The sequence below is a fragment of the Stegodyphus dumicola genome, chromosome 6 (assembly GCF_044657685.1).
Source record: "Stegodyphus dumicola isolate Sdum_Otavi_A_Nest chromosome 6, ASM4465768v1".
In the NCBI taxonomy this organism is placed as follows: Eukaryota; Metazoa; Arthropoda; class Arachnida; order Araneae; family Eresidae; genus Stegodyphus; species Stegodyphus dumicola.
In genome coordinates this window covers 202238194-202265188 of record NC_140773.1, presented here as the reverse complement: position 1 = coordinate 202265188, position 26995 = coordinate 202238194, and the positions used below count along the sequence as shown (strand labels likewise).

The 26995-nt window shown below is 35.0% G+C and overlaps 3 protein-coding genes and 1 long non-coding RNA gene across 6 annotated transcripts in view; all 4 read left to right on the top strand.

Annotated features, from left to right (window-relative positions):
- The window catches only part of LOC118185036 (uncharacterized), a 32660-nt gene extending 27214 nt beyond the window's left edge, over nucleotides 1-5446 (top strand). For all 3 annotated transcript variants that reach the window (XM_085819356.1, XM_085819355.1, XM_085819357.1), the window contains one exon: nucleotides 4995-5446. In XM_085819356.1, coding sequence (XP_085675482.1) covers nucleotides 4995-5136 — 142 coding nt within the window. In that variant the 3' untranslated portion in view covers nucleotides 5137-5446. The remainder of the gene's footprint in view (nucleotides 1-4994) is intronic.
- A 10910-nt stretch (nucleotides 5447-16356) lies between these two features.
- LOC146996938 (uncharacterized) lies at nucleotides 16357-17934 on the top strand. The gene is made up of 4 exons (XM_085819717.1): nucleotides 16357-16535; nucleotides 17127-17186; nucleotides 17270-17707; nucleotides 17806-17934. Exons 1-4 carry the CDS (start codon nucleotides 16482-16484, stop codon nucleotides 17932-17934), a joined length of 681 nt encoding a protein of 226 aa, XP_085675843.1. The 5' UTR covers nucleotides 16357-16481.
- Nucleotides 17935-19275: 1341 nt separating this feature from the next.
- LOC118203564 (uncharacterized) lies at nucleotides 19276-22009 on the top strand. The gene is made up of 3 exons (XR_015041506.1): nucleotides 19276-20375; nucleotides 20967-21026; nucleotides 21110-22009. It is a non-coding gene; the product is annotated as an uncharacterized LOC118203564 (long non-coding RNA).
- Nucleotides 22010-22150: 141 nt separating this feature from the next.
- On the top strand, nucleotides 22151-24974 carry LOC146996937 (uncharacterized). The gene is made up of 3 exons (XM_085817934.1): nucleotides 22151-22401; nucleotides 22995-23054; nucleotides 23138-24974. Exons 1-3 carry the CDS (start codon nucleotides 22348-22350, stop codon nucleotides 23867-23869), a joined length of 846 nt encoding a protein of 281 aa, XP_085674060.1. The 5' UTR covers nucleotides 22151-22347; the 3' UTR covers nucleotides 23870-24974.
- The last annotated feature ends 2021 nt before the right edge of the window (nucleotides 24975-26995 follow it).

Here is a 26995-nt window from a genome sequence, read left to right as displayed (position 1 = left end):
TTTATCATTTATATTGATCAGAAACCATTTAAATTTGCATTCCAGCAACATCCTGATAAATGCAGTCCTTGCCAATTACGACATTTGGATTTTATCTCCCAGTTTACTACTCATGTTGAATATACTACAGGCTTTGATAATATTGCTACCGATGAACTTTTCTGAATTGAGATAGATGATATTTCATCTACTGTGATCGATTTTCAAAAATTCACTGCTGCACAATCAAATGAATCAAATAACAACTCTCAGCATCAAATACATCCTCTCTAAAATTAGAGAAACATTATTTTCGTCTCGAGAATATTCATCTGTATTGTGATATGTCACAAAACATCCCCGTCCTTTTGTTTCTCTCTATGAGATTAACAGTTTTCAAAACTTTACATTTTTTTCTCTCATCCAGGTATCTTGTCCTCCATGGATTTAATCGCTAAATGTTTTGTATGGCCGGGCATGAGAAAAAAAAATCTTTTGTGCAGAGCTGTGATCAGTGTCAATGAGCTAAAATCGCCAAACACACCAAATCTCCTATCGGCGCATTTGCTGAACCCGATGCTCGTTTTGCACAGATACGTGTAGATTTTATAGGCCCTCTACCTCCATCTGACGTAAAACAGTTTTGCATGACCATAGACCAGTTCACAAGATGGCCGAAAGTTATTTCAACAACAGACATGACTGAGGAAACAGCTGCTCGTGCTTTAGTACATGGTTGGATATCAAGATTTGAATGCCCAATTACAATTACATCTGACCAGGGTAAAAATTTTGAATCTAAACTTTTTAAGAAACTTACTCGCACACTTGGGTGCAACAGGATTTGAACCTCTGCATATCACCCACAGTCAAATGGAATTATCGAATGCTTCCATCGGCATCTCAAAATAGCCTTTAAAGCTCGCAATACAGCACTCTGGACTGAAACACTTCCATTTGTCCTCTTAGGCATACACTCAGCTAATAAGGATGATGTCAAAGCAACTTCTGCTCAACTGGCACAACGTTAAGATTACCTTCCGACCTAGTAACAAGTGATGCCATAAATCAGACCTTAAATTCTGCATATGTAAACAGTTTACTTGAAATAATGAGATCTTTAAATCCTATTTCTACTGCCCTATACGGTATGTATTCTGCCCTACACGGTAGTCCCAAAATTTTCATTAGCTCCTCATTAAAAACTTGTTCTCATATATTTTTAAGATCTGATAAAGTTAATCCTCCATTAACACCACCTTATACTGGACCTCATTTAGTCATTGACAGAAATGATAAGAATTTTATTATTGATGTAAATGGCAAATTTTATTATTGATGTAAATGGTAATATGCAATTAATAGCATATTACAGTTTAAATTAATTGCGTAAAACCTGCTTACTTCTTGCCAGAGGACGTTACTCATACCTCATCTTTACCTCAGTTTCAACTCCATCCCCACGATGTTTTAATCGAACATCTACCACTAAAAGTGGGTGTAAAGTCTGATTTCCAAAGCACTTAGTTACAGACTACATTCCTTGAGTAGAAACTTGTACTAAATAGTGTTATGCATAATGTTTTGTATTATGCATATGTTTCTACTGTATCTCTACCATGTACAGTATATTTTTATTCTAGTGTAGTTCATATTCTATATTGCACTATAACATCATCATCATTTTCTGTATATATTGTAAATATTTATTGTAATTTGTAATCGTGACTTTGTCACTGGGGGCATACTCTGTAGCCAATTGGCAAAAGGTGCAACAACACCTGTTCTGTTACGTCGCAACTTCTGTCTCACCTCACAGCCTCTTTTTGGCCCGCGCCGTTGGAGTGAAAGGATCGCTACTCAATGCTCCCAGTACGAGTCATATTCCTGTGTGTATAATAAAATATGTTTTTATATCAATGCTGTTTCATTCAATTATGGAGTCAGATCAACCGATACCACTTGTCAATGTTAATCATCCTTCAGTGCAGTAGATATCGTCACAGAGGTAATAACACAGGTGGCTAAAGTCTCTATTCCAATTTCTTCTACAAGATTTCCAAAATACCCCAAGTCGTGGTGGAACCAACAGTGCCAAGAGACTTAACGGCAACAGAAGAAAGCTTGGGATAAATTTCATAAGTGCTTCATTTTTGTAAATCTCCTGGCCTATAAAAGAGCCAAAGCAATTGCATGGAAAGTACGATGGCAAAGTCAGAGATGCTCCTGGATATCTTATGTGTCTTCTATAACAGCATCTATGCCAAGCAAACGAGTATGAGAAAGAGTAAGGAAGGCAACTGGGATGTATAGAAATTACTCTCTCTCCACTCTGGAGAAGGATGGTTGAATGATCAGCATCACAGACGAAATTGCGAATTTGATAGGGAAGAGTTTTGCCACTATTTCTAATAGCAGCAATCATCTATCTACATTTCGTTTTGTGAAGCTGCGGTCTGAGAGAAATCCTATTCTGTTTAACTCTTCTAACACGGAGCCTTATAACAGCGATTTTACCACACTTGAGCTAAAAAGAACTTTATTGAGGACACATAGATCTAGCCATGGCCCTGACGCAATTAGTTATGATATGATAACCCATAGGTCTTGTAAGTCATTGGGTGTCCTTCTGCTTCTCTTTAACAGAATTTGGAAAGAGACCATTTTCCCAAATACATGGAGGAAGGCTATTATTATACCTATTGCTAAACTGAGGAAAGATCCAAGGAACCCTTTGAACTATTGCCCGATCGTGCTTACTAGTTGTATCTGCAAACTGTTTGAAAAAATGGTGAATGACCGTCTTGTCTACTATCTAGAGAAAAATAATATTATTTCTTCCTGTCAGAGCAGTTTCCACAAGGGAAGATCAACTCTAGATAACATTCTTATTTTGGAAACATTAATACGAAAAGCATTTGTAAAAAGAAACCACATGTGTCCAAAGGTGTCTACTTTCGATATGTAGAAGGCCTACAATAGAGCTTGGAGATTGGCATACTGTGAGACATTTATGATAATGGTCTGCATGGTAACATGCCAATCTTATACAGAATTTTTTTTAAGGTCTAGAACATTCCAAATGAGGTCTGGTACCACCTTGTCAGACATGTTCTGTCAAGAAGAATGTGCGCCTCAAGGTAGTGCCCTTAGCATAACTCTATTCAGCCTTAAAATAAATTTAGTTTTAAAAGAGCTTCCTCTTCTGTCTTAGGTAATTGTATGTTGATGATCTACAGGTAAGTTGCCAAGGATTCAATTAACAGGATTCTTAGCTGGTCAACTCAGAATGGGTTCAAATTCAACACTGGTGATTCAGAGACACAGTGTTCAAATTCAACACAGGCCCCACAGGTGATTACTTCAGCAGGCAATTTTGAGTGGAATGCTCCTTGAACAGTTAAGAAAAGCAATTGACCTGCTGATATGCTCAATTTTCATCTCTGTAATAAAAAAGTATAAAGGGATGTGTAGGATTTACTTCCTTAGATGTAGTGAGGATGCTTGGTACAAGTACCAAAACTCCAAACATTCCCCCTTCCCCAAAAAATATTCAGACCATAACTGAGTCATCAAGACTTGCACAGCTGCAGCCTGCCCTATTGAGGCTGGTGTTTACCATTAGCATGATGAATTTGGAATTAAGATTCACTGCTTCATGTTACTTGCTTTCAATACTCTGTGGTTTAATAATGTTGTTCTCTGGTCTGTGCAAGATGTTTAGCATGGTAATGGGCAGTGCTGTGCAATCTATCTGCTTACTGTCTGACTGGAACTTGCATTCAATTGTGTGATAACCTGAGTTAAGGTTTTGTGTCATTGTATGATATGGCTAAATCTTCAAAAATAATGATCATTCAAGGCTGCTTGTCCTTTGCAGTTTGCCTGATTACTCTTCTTTTCTCATAGTCTGTGTATTCTTTCCACACTCTTGATAGTGTGGATAAATGGTCATGTGTTGAGCACTTTTTGTTGTTATTATTGTTGCTGTTGTTCTCAGTCATAAAACATTATGACTTTTATTCACATGTTACTCTAAATAGTTGCTTAGAGAGGACTACACTTCCAAATATATATGCATATGTTTCTACAGCTGCATTTGTTGTAGTCGCATCCATGCATTTTGCAGCGCTGTGCAGAAATGATACAAGATTTTCATAATGCTGTCTATCCCTAATTCAGTGGCACCTTCAGTGCATTATTTGTCACTCTAGTGATATGGCCAGGAGAGAATATCACTTTATCCACAACTTTCTGTGATTTCTGTATAGATTTTAAAATACTGTAATGGTTTCATATTTCTTACAGTCATCAAACACCGGCCTCAATAGTCATCAGCGATTTCTGGGGAATGGAGTGAATGAAATTATGTGCCTGAATTCTAAATTGGTTTAATGTTGGTTTAAATATCTATAACTATAGTTAAGACATAAAAATTTTATATTTTTGGTTGCATTCACCGAAATATCAACGTTGTGTTCACTGTAATCAGATAAATTACAGTGATTGTGTTAACTGAAGATAATGTGAAACTGAAAATTTTATACTCAGTTTTTTTTTTTTATCATTAAAAAGAGAAGCTTCAATTTAATCTAATTTATTTGATAGATATAAGTATATTGTGACTTTCATTTATAGCATTGCAAGAACATTTTTCTACTTTAATGAAAAGAGTATCATTGTGAAAGCATCTGATATTGGGAGAAACATTATGATGGCTATTTGATGTTGTATTAGTGTATTTTTTAATCATTTATTAAAAGAAATTGAAATTCTAAAAAACCTATCTAGAATTAATTTTTATTTCATATTTAATTTTGAATCAGAGTATTTGAAAGGCTACAGAACTCAGTTTAAGACTAGCCATGTCATTTTTAGACAAGTTTCCTGTTATATTTAGAATTTTTTTTTAGTTTATATTATTTAGATTATATTAAATTTTATATCTATCAAATGTGGATGACCATTTTTAAATAATATAGTTTCAAAATCTTATTTATTTTTATATTTAACAGTAATATGAAGTTTTCGGATCATATTCTGAGCCAAATTGATAATGAAGTTGAGAGGTTTATGGCTGAAGAAACTGAATATCATAACATCCTGCAGTCCAAAATAAATGAAGGAATTACTGAACTGCAAAATTTTCAAGTTTAAACAGCATGATTGTCATTGTTGTGTATGTGCATTATTTGTATATTATTGAATAATTATATTTTGTATGGTTTATCGAATTTCCCTTTGAACGGAACTGAGACTACATGTCTTAACTTCTTGTTACATTCCATGCACTGCAAAACAAATATTTAATTTTGTTGCATCCAGGTGTTTTCATATGATCTGTTAGCTCAGTTCTATTAGCAAATGATAAAATTCCTGCATTTTTATGAGTATTTTATTTTTCTAAAATTAAGTGTATTTTATTCCATTAGTTCTAATAAATAAATCAATTTTATAAAACGGAAAATAGTGAGCATACTTCTAAACTTAATAGTGAATGCACTTTTGAAATTTGAAAATAGTGAGCATACTTCTAAACTTAATAGTGAATGCACTTTTGAAATTTGAAAATAGTGAGCATGTTTACATTCATAATGTAATGAGGAGGAACAATTTATGGTTTAAGAAAAGAACTTAAAAATGTAAAACATTCTTGAAAAAACTGATGAGGACTGTATAAATGATATACAAGGTAATTGAAATTAAGCTCGGCCTATTCAGAGCACTCTGTAGCTGTAACTAAAATGTGCATTGATTTGAAAATTTGTAGATTGAAAATTCAAAGGATGCACTTTTTTTAAAAAAAAAGTTTCAATGTATTTCCACTAGAGGGCATTACATTGAAATACGAACAAGCTACAGATATAATTATCTTCTGAATGGGTGCACGAGTTATAATTTGTTCTTAAAATAAAGGTTGGATACTCGAATTTCTGGGCAAGAAGTGAAACATAAGCATTTCAAAATTATTTCAATGAAGAGCTCTTAAACAGCTTTTTGCTTTTGGGGATGTTAGTTCTTTTACCAAACGGTTCTAAATATGGCGATTTATCAACATATTGGCGATTTTTAAGATCAGTTTCTATAGAAAATTTTTATTTTGGAGATCTGGGAATTTTTCGGTGATTTTTTTAAACATTATAACATTGAAAATAATTAAAGTAATGGTAATATATTGAAATTTTATTTAAAAAATAACATTAAAATAAAGCAGTTTTATTTTTCGCTGTCATATCATAAAATGACATAACTTTCCATTTTGGCGACTTATTGTACAATATTTTGAATATGAAAAATAAATAAGGTAATAAATGCTATAAAACACAGTTTACAAAACAGTTCTTAGCAAAACCAAAGTAGCTATGCATTTAATTAAAAGTGTCTTTTTTTTTTTAATTTTTTCATGGTAAGAGTTTTTCCCATGTAATTGTCTCTGAGTTCACAAAATATGCATCAATTTTAATTTTACACTTTTTTTACCTCTTTTTTTAAAAAAAGAAAATTTTGGCTTTTACTTTCACAGAATTGGCCCTTACCATATATCATTTCATATTTATTCTGAATGTTCATATTACTGCTGAAATAAAATTAGCAGCTTTTTCTATATGTTCAAAATGCATTTAGCTTTTTAGAATAACAAAAATCTCTAATTAAATGCAAAACTTCTAAAATGAAGAGGAACCGTATTGAAGGCGGGGGGGGGAATACGTAAAGAGAAAGAAAATTATTCTTCAATAATATGTACAGTTATTATTATGTAAATTAACCACTTGTTTATAATTTCAGCCTTTACTATAACTTCCCCTTTCCATTTCCTCACCAGAATATAAATCAGTTAGATAGTTTCTAAACTGGAGTTTTTGAATGGTAAGACAGAGTGTGTTTCTGGCCTCTGCTTGCACTCTGCATTAATTCCTGCCAGCATAGATTCAAATTAAATTGTGTAGTCTTTGACTATCAGGCCACATTTTTAGTTTGAATTTGACTGTTCCTGTTTAATTACATCACCACGAGCTGTAGTTGATTGTGTTAGCTTAAGAACGTGCCTTTATGTTCTAAGTTTCTTTGTAATAAAAGGTTTATTTAAAACTTTATCTGACTTTGTAGGTGATTTCAGACATGGTAATAATTTTCTTCACATTTAACAGGGGTTTGGGAATATTTAACTTTTATCAGATCAAGTGAAACCTCGTAGGTACATTGCCGAGAGAATGACAAGTTAGGAGATAAAGCACGCAGAAACTAGGGGGCGCATTATTTTGCATACTGAAATGAATTTCTAATTGTTAGAAAAAATGCTTAAAGAAAAGCAAATTGATATAAATTAGCCAAAATGCTTGGGAGGGCTTCAAATTAAAAAGTTCTGGTTAATTTACATGTCCTTGGCTACTAGAACTTGAGGGAATTGAGCGGCTATTCATTGGTCTTCTTACAACCATAAAATATAGTTTCAAAGAATGGTTAAAATATCCTTTTATTCACTCAAAGAAATGATAACAGATGGCCCTACTCGGACTTAAAGGAAAGTCCCCGCTTGGGCTTTAATTTAAGATAGAAAATAAAAAACTAAACTAATTCTAACTAGCCAAACTTTAGCTGAAGCTGTACAGATATTGTTAACCGTTTGGCCTGTAATTAAACCTCACCGGCAAAAACTAACAGGCACATAAGACTATGGTCGTACGTAAGATAGGCTTAAAACAACGACGTGGCCCGAAGGCAGAACACACTCTATTGAGAACTTCTGAGCTTTTCTACGAAAGTGACTGAACTTCCCATTAAATACTGGTTTTACTCCATTTACATAAAACGTGATACTGAAATCTCATTCTTGTGTTGTAGGTGGGAAACAAAAATTTAAAGAAAAGGATTTTAAAATTAAAAATAACTATTAGAAAATTTAAATAAGCCCTAAAAAATTAAAAAGATGCATAAATTTTCTGTTGCATGTTGCAGCTACAAAATATAAATGTTTTGTAGTTTTTAATGTGTAATTATCCTACTATTGTTTAAGAATCAATGTCATAAATTATATATATTTTAAACTGTGAAATGTTATTAGATTGTGATTTTGATAGTGCTTTTTTAACAAATATTTTTAAAAATATAAGAAAAAATGAATAGTGGTCATGTAAATCTATAATGAATGAGGGTATCGAACTGCCTAATTTAATTATTTGTAACTAACAGCTCACCCTTAAAAGTTATCTTTGCATATTAAAGTGAGATATTGCCCTTCATTTATATATACCATGGTCACAAGATACAGCACAAAAATATAAAAATTAATGTAAAACATTCTTTGCGTGTAGTGGGACTTTATACAAAACAACTTATAACTTCTGGTACTTTAGTGGTTTATTGGAATCTTAACATATATTAATTGGGTTACAACCCCCAGGAGCTCTATACGAAGCTACAACATGAAGTGCATCAGACAGACAGAGCACAGCTAACTTTCAAAACTTGCCAGCTGTGCCTACATTATGCTTTCAGGTTTGCTTAGATCAGCAAGGTCTTTCTCTAGGCAAGCAGCAGTGGTGGCAACAGTCAGTCTTCTGTTACGAATTATGCTGGTTATGATTTTACTTCTCATTTAAACCTATGCTATTTACTAAATCTCTGGACTGGGCAAGTACGTGACAAAATGAGACATGAAAGAAAAAAATCAACATAAAGCTAAATGGTAGTAAAATAAATAAAATATCGCTAATCTTCTTTCAAATATGTGTAGAATTATTAGTTACTATTTCAAGTGTAAAATATTTAATGCTACTTGATAAATTTTTTAAAGTTGATTTTTTCTCAAATTTGTTTTGTAATTAAGTTAATAATAATGCATCGTACTTAGATCTGTTTTATTCTTAGGATGGTATTACAAAAGTGAAGTTCAAGCATAGATAATATTTTTAATTAAGTTTATTCAGCTTCCATTTTGCTGATAGGTCCTTAATTTTTTCATTAATGGTCTTCTTTAAAAGTACTTAATTTCCATGTGGGGAAATGCGTACGAACCCTGAACCCAGTTTTTTTCAAATCGAGATAGCATGTCTCTCACACCTTGTGGAGACACTGATCTCCAACCCAACTTCTTTCAACATCGAAATTCACGAAGAGCTGTTACAACATTTCCCTGGTTTTTTTCTTGAAACAGTTTCACAATTCATGCATGCTCTGGTAATAGCTATCGTAACTAAAAAAAATGCTACTCATTCGATCTCCTCCTTTTTATACCCAGTATGCAAATCAGATTGTTTCCTTCTTCACTTGCAGTGCCACAATTATAATTCTTCGTAATCTCATGATTCTTCAAAATGTCAAACTAGCAGTTTTAAATGCAGTAATGCTTGAAAATGTTAAAAACAGCCCACAGTTATTTAAATATTATTTAATGCTTGAAAAGACAGCCCACAGCCTGTCTTTTCAAGCATTTTGGCTCTAATATGCCCTCTAGCAGAATTTTTTAAAAATAGTTTTTCTGTCCATCCTTTGAATTGTCTATCTGCAAATTTTTGAATCAAACTGCATTTTTAGTTACAACTGTACTCTGAATAGGCCAAATTTAATTATGATCCCCTTGTCTAAACAAAAGTTTTAACTATTATCTATAAGTATTTTAACATGTAATCACTAATGTAATAATAATCTGTTTTAATTTTTAAATTCATACTTTAAACCACATAGTTTTCATTTAAACAGTTAAATTTTTAATAAATAATTGATGTTAAAAAATATCAAATTAAATTACAGCTAAAATGGATGTTATGAGATCTGCAACTATTATTACTACAAAGTATAAGAATAATATACACCTAAAAATGTAATTGTTCAGCATTATTCATTCAGATTTCAGCATTATTTTATAGTTAGATTATCTGTTCAGATTTGTAGCTGAACTTTTTTTTCTGTTAGTCGTTTTTGCATAACAGTATAAATATAATTATTTCAGTTAGCATTTATTCTTTCATTATGATATCTGGAAGAACGAAAGAAATCAAACATTTGAAATTTTTCTGTCTGTGGTTTATGCAGCTTGCAGCTTATGGAGTGAATAAAGACTGGCAGGTTGAATAATTTCTCTCTTCTTTTTTGTCTGAAATTGTAATACTGGATGTATTTTGAAGTTTTGAGTAGAGGGTATTTAATTTATACTGTCTTGAGCCATTAATCTGTCCCATATCTTAAAATGTATATCATACAAACATTTTCTCATAAGAAATAAAGGGAAAATAATTAATCTATTCTTATAAAAATTCCTTTTATTGTTCTTATTATAACACTGTTTAATATAATACAAATGCAGTGAATAAAGCATATACTGTGCATAAATGAAGCCCTGTACACAAATGTTTTTCTGTTATCCATACAAAAAGCAATTTTTCAACACGATCTAACATCTCTGAACTTTATTTGGTAATTGATTTCACCCCCTTTCACAATGTTAGCTGGTTTAATAGTGTTATTGTTTTTCACAATCATAGACACCATCATACTATGGTATGCAAGATTCAAATCTAGGATAAGCATGCTTTATTCATACTTTTCAACAATTTCTTTTTTCACCTCCATGGTGATCTTCGCAGTTTTCTTCATTGCTTTTATTTTCTCATTAACTTTATAAGGTATTTTCTCCCTCCTTTCTGCATGCCTTCGTGATGTAACGGTTAGCACACTTGATGCGTATTCGAGAGGTGCAGGTTCGAGTCCTGGCGAGGGCATTGCACATGTTTCACAGCTCCTGCTTAAAATAACCTAATATCTCTACAACTTTCCTAAAATTAACTGTCAATGAATTTACGAAATATTTATGGGAGGATGACATAAAATTAATTTAAAATCAGAGTTACAGCATGAGTTTTTACTGAATAATAGCAACAGGCGTACTGACACTCATAGGTAGTTGTCATATTGTTTCTAAAGAGGTAAACTAGTGTAACCTCTGTTGAAGTTAGATTAGCTATGACTGCAGGAGGTTCGTGCAGTTGTGAATAATCTCAACTTGAGTTATTTTCCAAACAAATGCCATACACCAAATAAGAATTCTCGCATCCAAACATGATATATACCAAGTTAGATGTACAGTACACTCCCGATTATCCGCAGAATTGGGTAGCGAGGCCGCTGCGGATAACAAAAAACGTGGATAATCCGAAAAAAAGCTAAAAATGGGTATAGCAAATAAGAAAACAGTCATTCAAACTTTGAAAAATTGTTTTATGTACAATAAAACATAAAATAAACAGCAGGAAATGTTTAACTAACGCTTAATATTTTAGCTTATTACGCTTAATATATTCTCTCCATGAAGTCCAATTTCTCGAATTCCACGTCGCTGCTTAAAACAAGTCAACCAGCCAGAAGACGCATCAAAATTTCCTTTCAGGCCTAACAACTCAAAAAAGGTTTTTCTCTTCGCCGCAAGGATAGGACCATTTACAGGAATACCCTCTTTTCGAACTTGAGCAATCTGTCAATGCCATGTCTATCTCATCAAAGGTAGAACCCTTCATAGTTTTTCGCGTTTTCATCGCGGAAGCACTGTCCAACATTGATATAAAGTTCACCAGTTTGTTTTTTTGCTTTAGAATGTCACGCACTGTTGTTAACGCAATTCTGTAATCCAATTCCATCTGCTGCCTTGTAGCGCCTTTTGCTATTTTGGAAATTAATTCTAGTTTTTGCGCAATTGTCAACACAACCTTCTTTCGTTTTCCTGACATTTTAAATTGGTAACGAAAAACACAAAACCAAAAAGCACAAGCACTGAAAACAATAAAAGATAAGAAATTAACTCCGGTTCGCAAACACTATCAGGCTTAAACTAACAATGGCGAGAGGGAGGAAGTGGACGTGTCAGTAAGATTAAGATGAGAGAGGGTGGTGGAGCGGGCACTGCAAGGTTGAGTAAGAAATCACTTACTCATCAGAGGGGAAGGTTCCGAGAAGGCCTAGAATATTTTTGCCATAAATAAGCACGATGTTAGCAAATTTAACGTTTCTCTCAGTTTTGTGAACATTTTTATTTTCTTTGCTTTACGCTTGAGGAGGAAAAAAAAAAAAAAAAAAAACACTTTGTTTGGCAGGCGTGGAGTCTACTGTATTTCAAAATGGATGTAAACCAAGGTACTGTGCATACCTTTTCCAAAGACATGGCAGAATCTCTTATTTTTAAAATAACCAAAAAGTGAGTTTTAATCTATATGGGTGAAATAACATATGTAACTTCAATGTTATAATCAAGATGTTCTGATCAAAAATATCACTGCTGTTAATTATAAGGCTACATATTGCTAGTTAATAAGGTATTCATCTAATAGAATATTGGACAGAATTTCTTTTCTGCATTGCTGGCCTTACAATTGGAATAATAGGAAGGAAACATTCAATAGACCTGAAGTGTATGTGATGCATGCAACCAAATAATTAACATCCATTAAGCTATCCAGAAGATTAGCATAGCGTGTACTGTTATGAATACGACAATGCATAATTGCACATTGCACACAATTCCAGTATTTTTTCAGTCAATTTACTTCCGCCTTGGCTGACACATTCATCAGATCTTTTACCATTGAGAATGTCTGATCCAGTATTTTAAGTAGACATTTTGGACTTATATATGATTTGTTTTTATTTCTATAATTTACAATATAATAAAAGAAAATCAGGTGGTCCTAGAACCAGATTTTCAAATAATGATCATTTTTTGCAGAGCTAGATTATTTACTGAGCACTTGCTTAGCAAACTATAATCATATTTATAAAATGTTGTTAAATGGTGAAAACTTTTAATGTAATCCTCGATTACAAATTGTTATATTATATAAAAGTAATTGTTTGCATTCAGGATAAATTAATTTAGTTCCCTCTTTAAAAGTTTGTACTCACAATAATATCATATATAATGATATATATATTAATGGAATCAGTGTTTGTACAGAGCAGAGATAACAATAACCTTCTGGTAAGGCAACTTGCAAGTGTTAAAAGGTCAGTGGCTTCCAAATGATCTCCAAGAAAAATAAGATGTTCTGGAAACTTTCATTTTTTATTTTAATCGATTTCTGGGAAATATATTTAAAATTAATTGTTGTAATATAATTAACTATTTTCTTTTTATATTTATCTGATAAAATGTTATAAATAATGTTTGCAGTAAATCGATCAAATATCTCCTCGTACAAAACGTTCTTTCTTTCTGAACCCTTTATTTTTCTAAAATAGTAATATATTTTTATTTTTTTGAGCTACATGCACGTAAATCTCATGCTTGTTATTTTAAAATGCTAACAAACAATACATTACAGTCTTTTATTATATTATAAGCCCTTCGACCTTGACTTATTAATTCGGCAACCGAATTATAACTATAGATATCTTTGATATGCATTTTACTTTGTAACATCTCAACGATTCTATTATTCAGGGGACAGTGTATGAGTGAAATTTTTAACAGTGTTCAATAAAATAATTGGTCAGATAGACAATGTTCATTTTTTTTACCATCTTGTGTGCAATAAAGTTCTCCTTTTTATATTTTATTTGCTAGTGATGTGTTGTTCAAAAGTAATATCTTAATTAATAACCTAAAAATAATTTTTTTATTTTAACAATGTCAATGGCAAGGGGGGAAAATTAGCAATTCTCAGAATCGGAAAAGAAAACTACAGCAAGAAAAAGAAGTTCGAACTGTAGAATCAGGATGAAATTATATTTAGTAGAAAAACTGCAAAAGGAAAAAACCAGAAGATAAGAAGAATGGAAAAGTAAAATCAGAGTGAGAATCAGATTCAGACAGTACTCCTACTATTGTTCAACTTTTATGCGATAATACATCACCAAATACAAAACTTTGAAGAGAGGGGGGCGCAAGTACATCAGAAGTTCCAAATCCATGTCCATGTTTAATAAAAACTACAAGAGAAACACTTGCTGTAATTCAGACTCTTCCATGTCAAGCGCCCTTCTGGCATAATGTGTCAGGAGCCGGAAAAATTGCGAGTCTTCAGCGATAGTCCGGCAATATCGGTATGGACTGACTGGACTCACTGTAATAGACGTTCTGGAGTTGTGTATTTAAAATTCATTAATAACCTTCCAATAATATCGAACTAACTTCGAACAGAAATGATTATTCGTGGATCCCTCATCTTAAAAAAAAAAAAAAAAAAAAAAAAAAAAAAAAAAAAAAAATCCATTCTAAATGAAGTATCAACATCAGTTAATTGTCTAATGCCAGGATCTTGATTTTCTCGACGGGTCGGCAACGAAGAAGAAAATAAAATTAACCGATCTTTGTTATTACATTCACCAAAAAAATAATGCAGCATACTACTTTTGTTGCTGACTGTTTATTACATCAAATTTCTCTACACAATTATCTTTCGTAACAGCATCTGGTTTTGACAAATGGAGGAAAAAGATAAATTGATTAGCCACGAAAGAAGTCTAAATCGTCGAAAATCTTTTATAACTTGGAAAGAAACAGAAAGAAGATTAATTAATAAAAAGAGAATCGATGAATCGTTAGAAGCAAACACCCGGCTTGGTGAGCTTAGTTTTTTATTCTTATATGCTGTTAAATTGTGCATTTTTTGCATACATGTTCCGATTAAGGTTTTTATGCGTTTAGTTAATCTGAGGCAATAGTTGTAGAATTATCAACAAATTAAATGTGGCGCTGCGAAGCCTAACGAGTTCGCCATTTTTTTACATTTGAAACTCTTCGTAAAATAATGAATTAAGTCATTTTGTGGACCAACTGTGGTGTCTTTTTGCCCAGTGCGACCGAAAGTGAACTTTCAATTTTGTGCACCGGAAATTGTGTCTTCCTGCCTGCTAACCGAATTCCTTGTTTTGTACCCTTAATTTTTGTTTGCAAAAATTACTTTTTAAAACTGTATTTGGTGTATTGGGTTTTTCTGTATTTTACAATTTTTGATGAAGCTGCTTTGATTTTTTATATATTTTTGCCTTTCCGCGAAGTTACAACTAAATTGATTCAACGAGAAATTTATCTCTAATGAAATTCAAGGCAATAACTTTAAATGAAGGGCAGCAAAAAACGTGTATAATTTAATAGGTTGTACAAGGACGTATTGTGGTGTCCACGTCAGATTTTTTTTTTTTTTTTTTACATTGGAAAAGGCTTATGACACAACATGCAGATGTGGTACACTCCGAGATCTCTGTGATTGTGGATTACGCGGACACTAGCCAATTTGTGTGCAGAAATTTTGAAAACCCCAGTGTTTTCGGATTCATACATGTTCTAAGCTTTCAGAAGTTTTCGAAGAAGGTATCAACACGTTTGAACATTAAAATTTTTCTTAAAGAAAGCAATTACACAAACAGTCCATGGTAGTTAAGTGCCAAGATGCAGATATACGAGATGCACCGAAAGGTTTTTGTCGCCAAGTTTGGGAAGAAATTTATAAAGTCGCCAAACTTTTCGACCATTTGTGAAATTTTTGCCTGGTCTTTGTATTTCCGTACTAGATATTGTAAGTGAATAAATGTAATTGTTCACTATATTAGCTGTACCGGTATCTGGGCCTCATATACCTTCTAGTGATTTTGGGAAACCAAAAGTACTAGAAATGACTCGGCGGCGGGGTGAAAACTATATAATGCCGGAGAGAGCATCTGCCCTCACTTGTTGTCGAGAGTTGTTAGTTTAGAGCGACTTTGGAGTATTGAGATATTTGCCTTTTCGATGCGCTTTGCACTACATTTTGTTTAACTTCTTAGTAGTTTGAAGTATAACTACTGATTGTACTCTGTGATATCGTGAAGAGTCGTACGACTGTCTTTGTGGAAACTGTCCTATGTTTACCGTAATCAGGTTCCCTGTGGAAGGGGCGGTACACTAGACAGGTAGTGCATGGGTACTAGACAGGTAGTGCATGGGGGCTATACCATTTTTGTCAATAGCGATGGCGTGGTGCCCCCTGTATTTGTTCCTGTCCTGTCTTTGTGGAAAGTTCCAGAACTGTGAACTATCTCTTTTGATAAAATAACTTTTATCAAGCTAAGTAGATAGAATATGGGGGTTTGGAGCCATGTGGCGCTGTGGCGCTCACAGACGACGGACGGGGGAAGAGGAAATTTACGGAGGAGCCCGTGTGGGTTGATACGTCATCAACCACGCGGCTTAACCCCGGACGTGCTGCATCCTGTTTGTGACGTCATCACGCATTATCACTTCGTATTATCTTGCTATTCTTACGTCAGACACATGTCTCATCCTTTTTGTGTAGTAATCCGGTTTCATGTACACGTTTATCGATTGACATAGAACTCCCCGCTGCTTTGATGTCATACTAAATCCGCAACCTGATTGTAGCATGTTAGAATTTCTAGCGCATTCTTTTTAGTTCAGCAACGACCGCTAGAGGGCAGTAGTCGTATCCATAGCGCTTTCTGATTGGTTCTCATGGATCCTGACCAAGGCCTATATAGAGAGACGCTGGACCCTATCATATCATTTCCGCCTGTGTTGCATGTTTTGTTCCTGCTTTCGCTCTTCCTGTTTGAATCAAGACGTGTTATTCGAGGTAAGTGTTTTACCATAGATTATGTTTGCATTCATATACTCGATGTTAATATTTATTTTTATTAGATATTATACATAGTTTTTATAATGTCTACTTTATTTTTCTTACAGACTTTTCCCTGTGATTATTTTAGTTGAACCCATTTTGTTTTAATATAAGTCATTCATTTTCGATACCTCTTTTATATTCATTTTATTCTGCGCTTTTCCCTATTATTTATAGATTACATTTATTGAAATATGATACCTAATGTAAATTTTCTTTGTTGAATATTTTTTAACTTAACGGTACTCTTAGGTTTTCACGCGAAATATTATTGCATTCTTTAAATTATCTTTAGTATGCTTTCTTTTTCCTAACGTAAATCTTCTTAGTTAAATTAACATTATTTCGTGTTTCCATGTAAATATTATCGCATTTATTAAACTGATGATTTGCCCTTTGCATTCTTTCTATTTAACGCTACAATATATTTTTAAATGAGTTTGTTTTTATTTTACTATTATAAGTAAGTTTATTTTAATATTTTAACTTTTTTAGTCCTATTTATTTCATAAACAATTGAATTCTTTCTCTACTTTTTTTTTCCAGATGGAGCATACATCTGAAGCTATGTTTTTAAATCATGAGGTTGCTCAACCACAAGGCAGCGTAAGTATCTTTCTTTTTTTAAATATGATATGTTTGAGAAATTTTGAGTTATAATACTTAATTTTGTCCTCTTATATTTTTAGATGGATCCTGAATATGTTTTTGAACATGAAGACGTGCCTTTGGATGATCAAACGATTGCTATAATGGATTTTGGTGATCTTACATCATCACAGTTGGATTCGCCTTTCGCTGATACCCCAAATTTAACTTGCTCGGAGTGTAATAAAACTTTTGCACACCAGAGAAGCTTGACAAGACATATTGAAGTGCAGCATTCAATATCAAGACACATTTGCGCCATATGCAAAAAGGAGTTTTCCCGAAAGGATAGTTTAATGAGGCATATGAAAACGCATTCAGAACCCCAGACATCCATGCCATCTCGCTCAGTGAAACGAGCAGCTTCCCCCGCCACCCCGCCTGCCCCTAAACGACCACGGCAAGAACGCCCACCCTGCCTTGGTACGTTTGCTACAGAAATCATTTATCCCAGTGAAGACACCAAAACAGATTTGCAAGTATTTTTAGAGTCTTCGAAAACTGATATCGCTAGCAAGATTCGAGAAGCTGCCACACAGCATCAAGGTATCAAATGGTACTTGAATGCTTCTGTGAGGAGCCATGTGGCGCTGTGGCGCTCACAGACGACGGACGTGGGGAGAGGAAATTTACGGAGGAGCCCGTGTGGGTTGATACGTCATCAACCACGCGGCTTAACCCCGGACGTGCTGCATCCTGTTTGTGACGTCATCACGCATTATCACTTCGTATTATCTTGCTATTCTTACGTCAGACACATGTCTCATCCTTTTTGTGTAGTAATCCGGTTTCATGTACACGTTTATCGATTGACATAGAACTCCCCGCTGCTTTGATGTCATACTAAATCCGCAACCTGATTGTAGCATGGATCGAAAGTAAGGGATGCATGTCTCCTCCTCGGTCTCTGACACTTTTCTGACCATCTTCACAGAAGCATTCAAGTACCATTTGATACCTTGATGCTGTGTGGCAGCTTCTCGAATCTTGCTAGCGATATCAGTTTTTGAAGACTCTAAAAATACTTGCAAATCTGTTTTGGTGTCTTCACTGGGATAAATGATTTCTGTAGCAAACGTACCAAGGCAGGGTGGGCGTTCTTGCCGTGGTCGTTTAGGGACAGGCAGGGTGGCGGGGGAAGCTGCTCGTTTCACTGAGCGAGATGGCATGGATGTCTGGGGTTCTGAATGCGTTTTCATATGCCTCATTAAACTATCCTTTCGGGAAAACTCCTTTTTGCATATGGCGCAAATGTGTCTTGATATTGAATGCTGCACTTCAATATGTCTTGTCAAGCTTCTCTGGTGTGCAAAAGTTTTATTACACTCCGAGCAAGTTAAATTTGGGGTATCAGCGAAAGGCGAATCCAACTGTGATGATGTAAGATCACCAAAATCCATTATAGCAATCGTTTGATCATCCAAAGGCACGTCTTCATGTTCAAAAACATATTCAGGATCCATCTAAAAATATAAGAGGACAAAAATAAGTATTATAACTCAAAATTTCTCAAACATATCATATTTAAAAAAAGAAAGATACTTACGCTGCCTTGTGGTTGAGCAACCTCATGATTTAAAAACATAGCTTCAGATGTATGTTCCATCTGGAAAAAAAAAGTAGAGAAAGAATTCAATTGTTTATGAAATAAATAGGACTAAAAAAGTTAAAATATTAAAATAATTAAAATTAAAAATAAACTTACTTATAATAGTAAAATAAAAACAAACTCATTTAAAAATATATTGTAGCGTTAAATAGAAAGAATGCAAAGGGCAAATCATCAGTTTAATAAATGCGATAATATTTACATGGAAACACGAAATAATGTTAATTTAACTAAGAAGATTTACGTTAGGAAAAAGAAAGCATACTAAAGATAATTTAAAGAATGCAATAATATTTCGCGTGAAAACCTAAGAGTACCGTTAAGTTAAAAAATATTCAACAAAGAAAATTTACATTAGGTATCATATTTCAATAAATGTAATCTATAAATAATAGGGAAAAGCGCAGAATAAAATGAATATAAAAGAGGTATCGAAAATGAATGACTTATATTAAAACAAAATGGGTTCAACTAAAATAATCACAGGGAAAAGTCTGTAAGAAAAATAAAGTAGACATTATAAAAACTATGTATAATATCTAATAAAAATAAATATTAACATCGAGTATATGAATGCAAACATAATCTATGGTAAAACACTTACCTCGAATAACACGTCTTGATTCAAACAGGAAGAGCGAAAGCAGGAACAAAACATGCAACACAGGCGGAAATGATATGATAGGGTCCAGCGTCTCTCTATATAGGCCTTGGTCAGGATCCATGAGAACCAATCAGAAAGCGCTATGGATACGACTACTGCCCTCTAGCGGTCGTTGCTGAACTAAAAAGAATGCGCTAGAAATTCTAACATGCTACAATCAGGTTGCGGATTTAGTATGACATCAAAGCAGCGGGGAGTTCTATGTCAATCGATAAACGTGTACATGAAACCGGATTACTACACAAAAAGGATGAGACATGTGTCTGACGTAAGAATAGCAAGATAATACGAAGTGATAATGCGTGATGACGTCACAAACAGGATGCAGCACGTCCGGGGTTAAGCCGCGTGGTTGATGACATAATGGGGGTTTGGAGCCATGTGGCGCTGTGGCGCTCACAGACGACGGACGGGGGGAGAGGAAATTTACGGAGGAGCCCGTGTGGGTTGATACGTCATCAACCACGCGGCTTAACCCCGGACGTGCTGCATCCTGTTTGTGACGTCATCACGCATTATCACTTCGTATTATCTTGCTATTCTTACGTCAGACACATGTCTCATCCTTTTTGTCTAGTAATCCGGTTTCATGTACACGTTTATCGATTGACATAGAACTCCCCGCTGCTTTGATGTCATACTAAATCCGCAACCTGATTGTAGCATGTTAGAATTTCTAGCGCATTCTTTTTAGTTCAGCAACGACCGCTAGAGGGCAGTAGTCGTATCCATAGCGCTTTCTGATTGGTTCTCATGGATCCTGACCAAGGCCTATATAGAGAGACGCTGGACCCTATCATATCATTTCCGCCTGTGTTGCATGTTTTGTTCCTGCTTTCGCTCTTCCTGTTTGAATCAAGACGTGTTATTCGAGGTAAGTGTTTTACCATAGATTATGTTTGCATTCATATACTCGATGTTAATATTTATTTTTATTAGATATTATACATAGTTTTTATAATGTCTACTTTATTTTTCTTACAGACTTTTCCCTGTGATTATTTTAGTTGAACCCATTTTGTTTTAATATAAGTCATTCATTTTCGATACCTCTTTTATATTCATTTTATTCTGCGCTTTTCCCTGTTATTTATAGATTACATTTATTGAAATATGATACCTAATGTAAATTTTCTTTGTTGAATATTTTTTAACTTAACGGTACTCTTAGGTTTTCACGCGAAATATTATTGCATTCTTTAAATTATCTTTAGTATGCTTTCTTTTTCCTAACGTAAATCTTCTTAGTTAAATTAACATTATTTCGTGTTTCCATGTAAATATTATCGCATTTATTAAACTGATGATTTGCCCTTTGCATTCTTTCTATTTAACGCTACAATATATTTTTAAATGAGTTTGTTTTTATTTTACTATTATAAGTAAGTTTATTTTAATATTTTAACTTTTTTAGTCCTATTTATTTCATAAACAATTGAATTCTTTCTCTACTTTTTTTTTCCAGATGGAGCATACATCTGAAGCTATGTTTTTAAATCATGAGGTTGCTCAACCACAAGGCAGCGTAAGTATCTTTCTTTTTTTAAATATGATATGTTTGAGAAATTTTGAGTTATAATACTTATTTTTGTCCTCTTATATTTTTAGATGGATCCTGAATATGTTTTTGAACATGAAGACGTGTGGATTTTGGTGATCTTACATCATCACAGTTGGATTCGCCTTTCGCTGATACCCCAAATTTAACTTGCTCGGAGTGTAATAAAACTTTTGCACACCAGAGAAGCTTGACAAGACATATTGAAGTGCAGCATTCAATATCAAGACACATTTGCGCCATATGCAAAAAGGAGTTTTCCCGAAAGGATAGTTTAATGAGGCATATGAAAACGCATTCAGAACCCCAGACATCCATGCCATCTCGCTTAGTGAAACGAGCAGCTTCCCCCGCCACCCTGCCTGCCCCTTAACGACCACGGCAAGAACGCCCACCCTGCCTTGGTACGTTTGCTACAGAAATCATTTATCCCAGTGAAGACACCAAAACAGATTTGCAAGTATTTTTAGAGTCTTCAAAAACTGATATCGCTAGCAAGATTCGAGAAGCTGCCACACAGCATCAAGGTATCAAATGGTACTTGAATGCTTCTGTGAAGATGGTCAGAAAAGTGTCAGAGACCGAGGAGGAGACATGCATCCCTTACTTTCGATCCATGCTACAATCAGGTTGCGGATTTAGTATGACATCAAAGCAGCGGGGAGTTCTATGTCAATCGATAAACGTGTACATGAAACCGGATTACTACACAAAAAGGATGAGACATGTGTCTGACGTAAGAATAGCAAGATAATACGAAGTGATAATGCGTGATGACGTCACAAACAGGATGCAGCACGTCCGGGGTTAAGCCGCGTGGTTGATGACGTATCAACCTACACGGGCTCCTCCGTAAATTTCCTCTCCCCCCGTCCGTCGTCTGTGAGCGCCACAGCGCCACATGGCTCCAAACCCCCATTACGTCATCAACCACGCGGCTTAACCCCGGACGTGCTGCATCCTGTTTGTGACGTAATCACGCATTATCACTTCGTATTATCTTGCTATTCTTACGTCAGACACATGTCTCATCCTTTTTGTCTAGTAATCCGGTTTCATGTACACGTTTATCGATTGACATAGAACTCCCCGCTGCTTTGATGTCATACTAAATCCGCAACCTGATTGTAGCATGTTAGAATTTCTAGCGCATTCTTTGTAGTTCAGCAACGACCGCTAGAGGGCAGTAGTCTTATCCATAGCGCTTTCTGATTGGTTCTCATGGATCCTGACCAAGGCCTATATAGAGAGACGCTGGACCCTATCATATCATTTCCGCCTGTGTTGCATGTTTTGTTCCTGCTTTCGCTCTTCCTGTTTGAATCAAGACGTGTTATTCGAGGTAAGTGTTTTACCATAGATTATGTTTGCATTCATATACTCGATGTTAATATTTATTTTTATTAGATATTATACATAGTTTTTATAATGTCTACTTTATTTTTCTTACAGACTTTTCCCTGTGATTATTTTAGTTGAACCCATTTTGTTTTAATATAAGTCATTCATTTTCGATACCTCTTTTATATTCATTTTATTCTGCGCTTTTCCCTATTATTTATAGATTACATTTATTGAAATATGATACCTAATGTAAATTTTCTTTGTTGAATATTTTTTAACTTAACGGTACTCTTAGGTTTTCACGCGAAATATTATTGCATTCTTTAAATTATCTTTAGTATGCTTTCTTTTTCCTAACGTAAATCTTCTTAGTTAAATTAACATTATTTCGTGTTTCCATGTAAATATTATCGCATTTATTAAACTGATGATTTGCCCTTTGCATTCTTTCTATTTAACGCTACAATATATTTTTAAATGAGTTTGTTTTTATTTTACTATTAAAAGTAAGTTTATTTTAATATTTTAACTTTTTTAGTCCTATTTATTTCATAAACAATTGAATTCTTTCTCTACTTTTTTTTTTTCCAGATGGAGCATACATCTGAAGCTATGTTTTTAAATCATGAGGTTGCTCAACCACAAGGCAGCGTAAGTATCTTTCTTTTTTTAAATATGATATGTTTGAGAAATTTTGAGTTATAATACTTATTTTTGTCCTCTTATATTTTTAGATGGATCCTGAATATGTTTTTGAACATGAAGACGTGCCTTTGGATGATCAAACGATTGCTATAATGGATTTTGGTGATCTTACATCATCACAGTTGGATTCGCCTTTCGCTGATACCCCAAATTTAACTTGCTCGGAGTGTAATAAAACTTTTGCACACCAGAGAAGCTTGACAAGACATATTGAAGTGCAGCATTCAATATCAAGACACATTTGCGCCATATGCAAAAAGGAGTTTTCCCGAAAGGATAGTTTAATGAGGCATATGAAAACGCATTCAGAACCCCAGACATCCATGCCATCTCGCTCAGTGAAACGAGCAGCTTCCCCCGCCACCCTGCCTGCCCCTAAACGACCACGGCAAGAACGCCCACCCTGCCTTGGTACGTTTGCTACAGAAATCATTTATCCCAGTGAAGACACCAAAACAGATTTGCAAGTATTTTTAGAGTCTTCAAAAACTGATATCGCTAGCAAGATTCGAGAAGCTGCCACACAGCATCAAGGTATCAAATGGTACTTGAATGCTTCTGTGAAGATGGTCAGAAAAGTGTCAGAGACCGAGGAGGAGACATGCATCCCTTACTTTCGATCAATGCTACAATCAGGTTGCGGATTTAGTATGACATCAAAGCAGCGGGGAGTTCTATGTCAATCGATAAACGTGTACATGAAACCGGATTACTACACAAAAAGGATGAGACATGTGTCTGACGTAAGAATAGCAAGATAATACGAAGTGATAATGCGTGATGACGTCATAAACAGGATGCAGCACGTCCGGGGTTAAGCCGCGTGGTTGATGACGTATCAACCTACACGGGCTCCTCCGTAAATTTCCTCTCCCCCCGTCCGTCGTCTGTGAGCGCCACAGCGCCACATGGCTCCAAACCCCCATATTCTATCTACTAACAACTAAGACAGCTCACGACTGCCTTTGCTACATTCCAAGAGGAGATGAAAGTAGCTGTCAACTCCGTTAAAGAAGTTACGGAAATTGTCACGATTCCGTTAAAGAAGAGTTGAAGCAGGTCAAGAGGAAATGAAAAGAGCAATCACCTGCGTAATAGAAAACAAATTTGAGGGTGTGGAAGACGGAATAGATGCATTTGAAAATAAAGTTGAAGAATTGAATAAAGAGTTTCTTCTGTTAAAGAAAAAACAGGAGAGAGAGTTTCTGCAGTGGAACAACGAATCGATTTCTGAGTTTCTGCTGTTACCAAAAAAGTTGCCACCTTAAAGAAATTCACAGCGACCGCAGGAAGCAATTCTAATGGTTTTAAATTTTTACCCATAACCCATGCCATGCCTTCTAGTCCCTCTCTAAAGCTATGTAAATATGAAGGTATGACCTCCTGCCAAGTGCATAAGACAGAGTTTTCCATAGTGGCGGATGCGAATGGGCAGTTTTAAGTTTGAAATAGGGAAGCTTCCTTGCCATTCTAAAGTAGTAGAGAGGTATGTAAGACTGGCGACAGAAACGTCATTGGCAACATGTAGTGCAGAAGCCAGGGGATCCCCGAAGCGAACTTAACGAAGTTCGGCAACAAGATGAATTTCTTCGGTTTTTCTTGTGGACCTGAAAATGACGAGTGATTAAGCTGAAACCTCTTTGCTGGCATTTTTGTGCCAATTGCAACCATATGTTGGGTCAAGAAAAAAATCATTAAAAAAATAGTTGTTAAAAATACTTTGATGTTTTCATTAACATCAGCATTGATTTTTTTTATTTACCTAATGTGGAATCTAAAGATGACGAGCAATTGAGCTGCAATTTTTTATTTTTTTTTTTTAATTTTTATTTTTTTTAGCGAACAGAACCATTTGTTGAGTCAGGAAATAAATAAAATTTGAAAAAAATTGCTTTTTGTCTTTTTTACTCTGAAATCACTCTTGACTGAATGGAATCTTCAAACAGGAAACCCTACCTGGCAAGACATTTCGATCTATATTCTTACGACAAAACAACACTGGGCTTCCTGGGACTCGCTTCGTATTCAAAACGGCCTCTCGTACCGGAAGTTCGAATCACATAATGGAAAGGCATTCCGATGGCAGCTGATACTTTCAATATCCCGGATACCGGACGTCCTTATATAACTGGATAGCAGTCCTATAGTAGGCCACTTCGGAATAATGAAGACTTTGCAAAGAGTTCGAGAGGGTTTCTACTGGAGTAATGCAAGGACTGACGTACAAAAGTGGTGCTAATCTTGCGATGCCTGTGCTGGTTCGAAAGGACGGCAGAAACGCAACGAAGGAAGCTGCAACGTTACAATGTAGGATCACCTTTTGAACACATCGCTTTTGACATCATGGGACCTCTGCCGCGAACTGCTGATGGCAACAGATAGATCCTTGTTGTTATTGATTACGTTTCACCAAGTGGCATGAAGCGTATCCTATTCAGGATCAAGAGCCCGACGTCGTATCAAAGGTAATGATTCAGCATTGGATTTCCAGGTTCGGAGTGCCACTTGAGTTACATTCCGATCAAGGAAGGAACTTGCATCAGCTGTAATTAAAGAACTCTGCAGTCTACTCGCCATTGACAAAACCCAAACAACACCTTTACATCCCCAGTCAGACGGCATGCTAGATAAATTTAATGAAACCATCTTTAATAACCTCTCATTGTCGGTTTCCAAAAACCAACAGGACTGGGACAAGAAGTTACCTCTATTTTTACTGGCCTATCGCAGTGCTATCCACGAGACTACCGGCTATTCCCCACACCGATGCTCGTCAGTCGTAACCTTCGTCTGCTTTGTTATCTCTTTTTGGGTCGCTCTCCGGATGCGGCTTCATCACCTGAAATGTACATCCAAGATCTCCAGGCAAGGTTTGAAGTGATGCATAACTCTGCAAGTGAGCGAGTCAATTTGGTGACGGAGTAGATGAAGATCCGATACATCACAAGATCTACAGGTCATCGATTCAATGAAAGTGACAAGGTGTGGATATGGAATCTAATTTAGACGAAAAGGACTCTTTCCTAAACTACAGTCACTCTGATACGGTCCTTACACAGTCCTAAACAGGCTAAATGATATCTTTGTTTGGATTTTTAAGTCATCAAATCCTAAGCCTAAAGTCGTTCATTAGGACCGACTAGACCCTTACTAGGGCCATAGTACGCAGTCTCCATAGTGTATTTGTAAATTTATGCATTTATTTGGTTGTTTAGTATTTGATTTTTATGTCATTTATTGCAATTAGTATTTAAGCATTCCATTGATTTGTCTTAGTTGTAAATATGACTTCCTGCCCAGGGAGTGAACTGGTCGGGACGTGTAGTCTTTGGAAAGGGGTCAATATTACGAATTTTGTACATAAACAAATAATTTTATTGAAATTATATGTGAAATTGATGTATTTTTCTGTATAATGTAACATGAAAATCTACAGGGAAGATGCTCTGCCGGAAATATAAGAATACAGGTACATGTCTATTTAACATCGAGTAAATGGCTATCTCATTAAACTGGCAAGATATCAACAAGCTGGCAACGATTTTGTCGACTAATTTTTGTCGCCAAATTTGGGAAGAGATCTATAAAGTCGCTAAACTTTTCGACCACTTGCGAAATTTTCGCCTGGTCATTGTATTTCCGTACAAGGTATTGTAACTGAATAAATATGACTGGTTACTACATTAGCTGTAACCGTATCTGGCCCTGATATGCCTTCCAGTAATTTTGAGAAGCAGAAAGCACTAGAAATATCTCGGCGGCCGGGTGAAAACTATATAAGGCCGTAGAGAGCATCTGCCTTCAGTTGTTATGAGAGTTGTTAGTTTAGAGCGATTTCGGAGTACTGAGAGCTTCGCCTTTGAGATGCGCTTTGCAGTGCCTTGTGT

What these genes read in the sequence shown, in the direction of transcription:
- LOC146996938 (XM_085819717.1), top strand. Translation starts at nt 16,482, where the DNA reads ATGTTTTGTTCCTGCTTTCGCTCTTCCTGTTTGAATCAAGACGTGTTA. An exon ending in ATCAAGACGTGTTATTCGAG is followed by an intron (nt 16,536 to 17,126) that starts GTAAGTGTTTTA and finishes TTTTTTTTCCAG; the next exon opens with ATGGAGCATACATCTGAAGC. An exon ending in TTGCTCAACCACAAGGCAGC is followed by an intron (nt 17,187 to 17,269) that starts GTAAGTATCTTT and finishes TTATATTTTTAG; the next exon opens with ATGGATCCTGAATATGTTTT.
- LOC146996937 (XM_085817934.1), top strand. Translation starts at nt 22,348, where the DNA reads ATGTTTTGTTCCTGCTTTCGCTCTTCCTGTTTGAATCAAGACGTGTTA. An exon ending in ATCAAGACGTGTTATTCGAG is followed by an intron (nt 22,402 to 22,994) that starts GTAAGTGTTTTA and finishes TTTTTTTTCCAG; the next exon opens with ATGGAGCATACATCTGAAGC. An exon ending in TTGCTCAACCACAAGGCAGC is followed by an intron (nt 23,055 to 23,137) that starts GTAAGTATCTTT and finishes TTATATTTTTAG; the next exon opens with ATGGATCCTGAATATGTTTT.